Source organism: Lolium perenne, chromosome 5 (genome assembly GCF_019359855.2).
Source record: "Lolium perenne isolate Kyuss_39 chromosome 5, Kyuss_2.0, whole genome shotgun sequence".
Taxonomy (NCBI): Eukaryota; Viridiplantae; Streptophyta; class Magnoliopsida; order Poales; family Poaceae; genus Lolium; species Lolium perenne.
In genome coordinates, this window is record NC_067248.2 from 181308766 (window position 1) to 181313267 (window position 4502).

Below are 4502 nucleotides of genomic sequence, written 5' to 3' on the forward strand. Positions count from 1 at the left end.
ATCTATTCTGTTATGTGATCAATGTTGAGAGTGTCCACTAGTGAAAGTCTAATCCCTAGGCCTTGTTCCTAAATACTGCTATCGCTGCTTGTTTACTGTTTTACTGTGTTACTACTGCTGCAATACTACAACCATCAACTACACGCCAGCAAGCTATTTTCTGGCACCGTTGCTACTGCTCATATATATTCATACCACCTGTATTTCACTATCTCTTCGCCGACCTAGTGCACCTATTAGGTGTGTTGGGGACACAAGAGACTTCTTGCTTTGTGGTTGCAGGGTTGCATGAGAGGGATATCTTTGACCTCTTCCTCCCTGAGTTCGATAAACCTTGGGTGATCCACTTAAGGGAAAACTTGCTGCTGTTCTACAAACCTCTGCTCTTGGAGGCCCAACACTGTCTACAGGAAAAGGAGGGGGAAGTAGACATCACAAGGCTCGAGGATGAACGCCGAAGTCAGCCGCTGCACACGGCTACCAACACGCCGCCGCTGCCCGGGGTCGCCGCCCTGGCAACACATCGGAACCCCTCGCAGCCCCCAGGAGCACCTCGCCGCGGCCACCTCCGCTGGCCGGGGGCACCGCCCCAGCACTCCACCACCCAGTTGCAGCAGCATGTCGTAACACCTCCACGGTCAGGGGCCCCCGCGCCGGCCAGCCGCCGCGCCTAGCCGCGCCCCTAGCCGGCCCGCCCGGCCCAGATCTGGCCCGGCTGCTCACGACCGCCGGAGCCCCTCGCGCGGCCAGCGGCCAGCAGTGGCCGCGCCCGCCCGCAGCCTGAAACGCCGAAGCCCGGAGATCTCCCGTGCGCCGCTCCCCGCGCCCGTCCTGGCCACCAAACGCCGGCGACGGCACACCTCCAACAGGCCGCCAGGGGCCAGAAGCACCTCCGCGCCCGCCGCACGCTGCCGCGCCCCCAGCACGCCGCTGCATCCACCGTCCTTGAGCCGCGCACGAGCGAGCTCCCTCTCGCCATGGACGCAGGACGGGAAGAAACACCCCGCCGCCACCTTCCTTGGGGAGCGCGCGGCTTTGCCGGCCCCCCTCCGGCGGCGGCGAAGGAAGGGAGGAAGGTGGAGAGCCTGGGGCGGCGGCGGCTAGGGTTTCCCCCCTGGTCGCCAGAGGAGGGCGACACAGGAGGGCACAACCTGGATTCTTGAACGCGTGAATATAATTCGTTTGATCATAGCATGTGTGCCCCTGATCAGATTGATTTGTTTCTACATTGTACACGTAATTGATTTATTATGTGGTGTTACTCCCTCCGGCTCTAAACACTTACCGCAGGTTTACATAAAATGTAGACTAAACTACGTCTAGATGCGCCAGTCGACCAAAGCAAGACCCGTTCGATCGACCAACAGAACTAGCACTACTCCCGTGTATTAAACTTAATTAATTTGATGATGATAAGTGATGATAAAGTAGTCTATAACTTAATGCTTCATCTAGCCCTAAATACTTGTGATAGATTGAATGAATTTAGCTGATGAGATCAACACGAACTGATAACACTGCGTTAATCCCGAGGCATAGTACAGTCTGCATGACTGCATAAGGTACCACACGAGTATTGTCGATTCAGGGGCTCAGGGCATGGTATCACATTCTGATGACTGATACCACCCAATTAGGGTACACAATGCAATACGTATCGTTTCAATCGGGTAATATCTTTGTATCGTAAGATATTAGAATCTGTATCACGATACTGATAACCATGAGTAAGATATATTTTAATACAACCTGCAAGCCTAACTAAACTAGCCGCCGATGCTGGTCAGATTGATTTGTTTCTTTTTTCGATAAAATACGTTTTATTACTCAAAATTGATTGATTTGTTTCTACATGGCCGGTACATACAATTTGTTTATTACGTGGCTTACTCCTAAAAAAAAGATCTTTTTTCTAAATACGACTTAGAGTCTTGTCCATTATTAATATTTCCAATTAAATTCACGTGTAATATACGCTATTACTACCTACTTCCTCTGGCTCTAAATACTTGTCGTAAGTTTAGATAAAATGTAGGCTAAAATATTTCTATCCCAACTATTTAGGTAGGAGTGAGTATTAAGTTATCAATCATCCCTTAGTTCTGTTGGTCGATCGAACTGACGGTGCTTTGGTCGACTGGCGCATCTAGCTGATGCGATCAACACGGAACCGATAACACGACTGAGTTTCATCCCGAGGCGTAGTACAGTCGTGCATAAGGTACCACGTACACGATCGAGTATACATAACTTAGGTGCTGCGAGTCAAGCGTTGTAACAACTCTCCAAGCCTCGGAACCAATCCTCTAACGGCATTACGAATTCGAGCGAATCCACGAGTTTGGCGGACACGCATTGTACGACCCATTCCACCGCCCTGTCCAACTTTTCTTCTTCCTCCGGTCCTGTGATGAATATCCTTCGTCTTTCTCAGAATATTTTCTCTCCTCAGCTGGAAAATGTTTGCATGGCGTCGTTTGCATGGATCAAGTTCGTTTCTCAACAGGCCTCCTTTTATTAGGCTCCGATCGCGCAGAGTAAGGGCAGGCAAACCAGCCTCCTCTTCCTCCTCTCCTCCTCTAGCTCCCTTCCTATTCCTACGACGACGCCCACGCCGACCTCGCCGGCCACACCGGCAATGACCTCCTCCTCCTCCAAGCAGCCAACGCCACCCCCGCGCAACCTCCAGATCACAACCACCACCGCCGCCGCCGCAAACAACTCCGACTCCTCCTCCTCCGCCCTCACCCACCACCCATCCTCCTCCTCCATCCGCCCCTCCCGCGTCGCCGGAAGCGGCGGCCAGAACCAGGCCTGCGCCGCCTGCAAGTACCAGCGCCGCAAGTGCAACCCGGACTGCTCGCTCGCGCGCTACTTCCCCGCCGACCAGCAGAGCCGCTTCCTCCAAGCTCACCGCCTGTTCGGCGTCGGCAACATCCAGAAAACGCTCCGGGAGACCCGCCCGGACCTGCGCAACGATGCCATGCGCGCGCTCATCTTTCAGGCTGAGGCCCGCGCCTACGACCCCGTGAACGGCTGCTTCGGCCTCATCTTCACCTACGAGAGGCAGCTCCTCCAACTCCAAGCCGAGCTTAAAGCTGTGCGCCACCACCTAGATGCATGCCGCCATCACCAGGCCGACGACGCGCTCGTCGACGACGACGGCTCGGGGATGATGATGCTCGCCGGGGCCGGGCCCCACGCGTCCGACGTGCCCGTCGACGCGCTCTACGCGGCCGGCCAGGAGATCGACTACGGCCAGGTCGGCGGCGACAATTATCTCCTCGGCGACGCGGACCAGGCCACGCAGCCGCACCAGGTCTACGACTACTTCTACTACGACGGGCCGGCCGGCGACGAGGCGAGCAGCCACGCGTGGAGCAACGCCGACAACAACAACGTGCAGCAACACTACGGTAATGGCATTGTCAAGGCCGGATCTCCGACGGCGTCGCTCGAAGACCACATCGAGACGCAGTTCGTCGACCTTTTCGACGTGAAGCCGGAGATAGCGGTGGCGACCGCCGTCGTCATGGAACACGACGCCGGCAGTGACGACGATAGCTTCGAGCACCAGCTGGAGGGGAAGGTGGTGGCCACCGTGGTGAAAAACGAACAGCTTGACCATCAGGCGGCGGCGCAGATGGCAGTAGAGTCGTCGGCCGTGGCATCCCGCTGCCAGCTGGAGCTAGGGTTCTCTTCCTTCTGATGCATGCTAGATTCATCAATCCATGACCATGCAGAGGTTGGAACACGGCGCATTACAATAATCCCCTTTTTTTGGCGAGGCACAAATTATTTCCTTCTTTCCATTAGTTAGCATAAGAAAATGCTTCTTTTTTGTTGCATTTCTCAATTTTGTTTCCACCTAGTCTTAGTTGAACAGCTAGTTATATTCCTCAGTGAGGTCAAACACATTATTTGGTACAATAAAATCTTCATTATAATTCATTATGAGAGGAAACTTTTTGAACACTATCGTGGATAAATTCTTGGGAGGTCATTGTAGTAAACTGATATCTGAAGCAAAATTTTCATGATAGTATGTGCATGAGCTATGTTTCGCAGCGGTGTTTATGCAAAGAGCACATATGCATAGATTAACTTTGGCAGTGGAAGGTACATGCTGTGTATTGATGTGCTCCTCACACATGAGCATTGATTGGTACTGCCCTCCGGGTTATGGAATGGTTCTTGGTGATGAAACAGGCCAATTCATCTTCTGTGCATGTCGTCAGCTCGTTGGATGTAGTATGATTTGTTAAGCTTCATGCACTAGCCACTTGAACCAAAAGTCCGAACTGATGGAAAGGGCTAGTCAATCCACATATACACTTCACAACACCCCCACTCGCGTGTGACGGGAGAAGAGAAAGTCAACACGTGAAAGAAGAAGAGCACACCGAAACAGCGGTGTCTATAGAGGGGGGCAACAACAATTTTTAGGCTTAATTGCGAAAATCATGTGAAAGCCAGGATTTGAACTTGAGACCTGGGGCTTT

At 53.0% G+C, this 4502-nt stretch overlaps 1 protein-coding gene across 1 annotated transcript; it reads left to right on the forward strand.

Annotated features, from left to right (window-relative positions):
- Positions 1 to 2454: 2454 nt before the first annotated feature.
- LOC127301140 (uncharacterized) lies at positions 2455 to 3954 on the forward strand. The gene has a single exon (XM_051331363.2). The coding sequence runs from the start codon at positions 2639 to 2641 to the stop codon at positions 3707 to 3709; it is 1071 nt and encodes a 356-aa protein (XP_051187323.1). The 5' UTR covers positions 2455 to 2638; the 3' UTR covers positions 3710 to 3954.
- Positions 3955 to 4502: the final 548 nt, after the last annotated feature.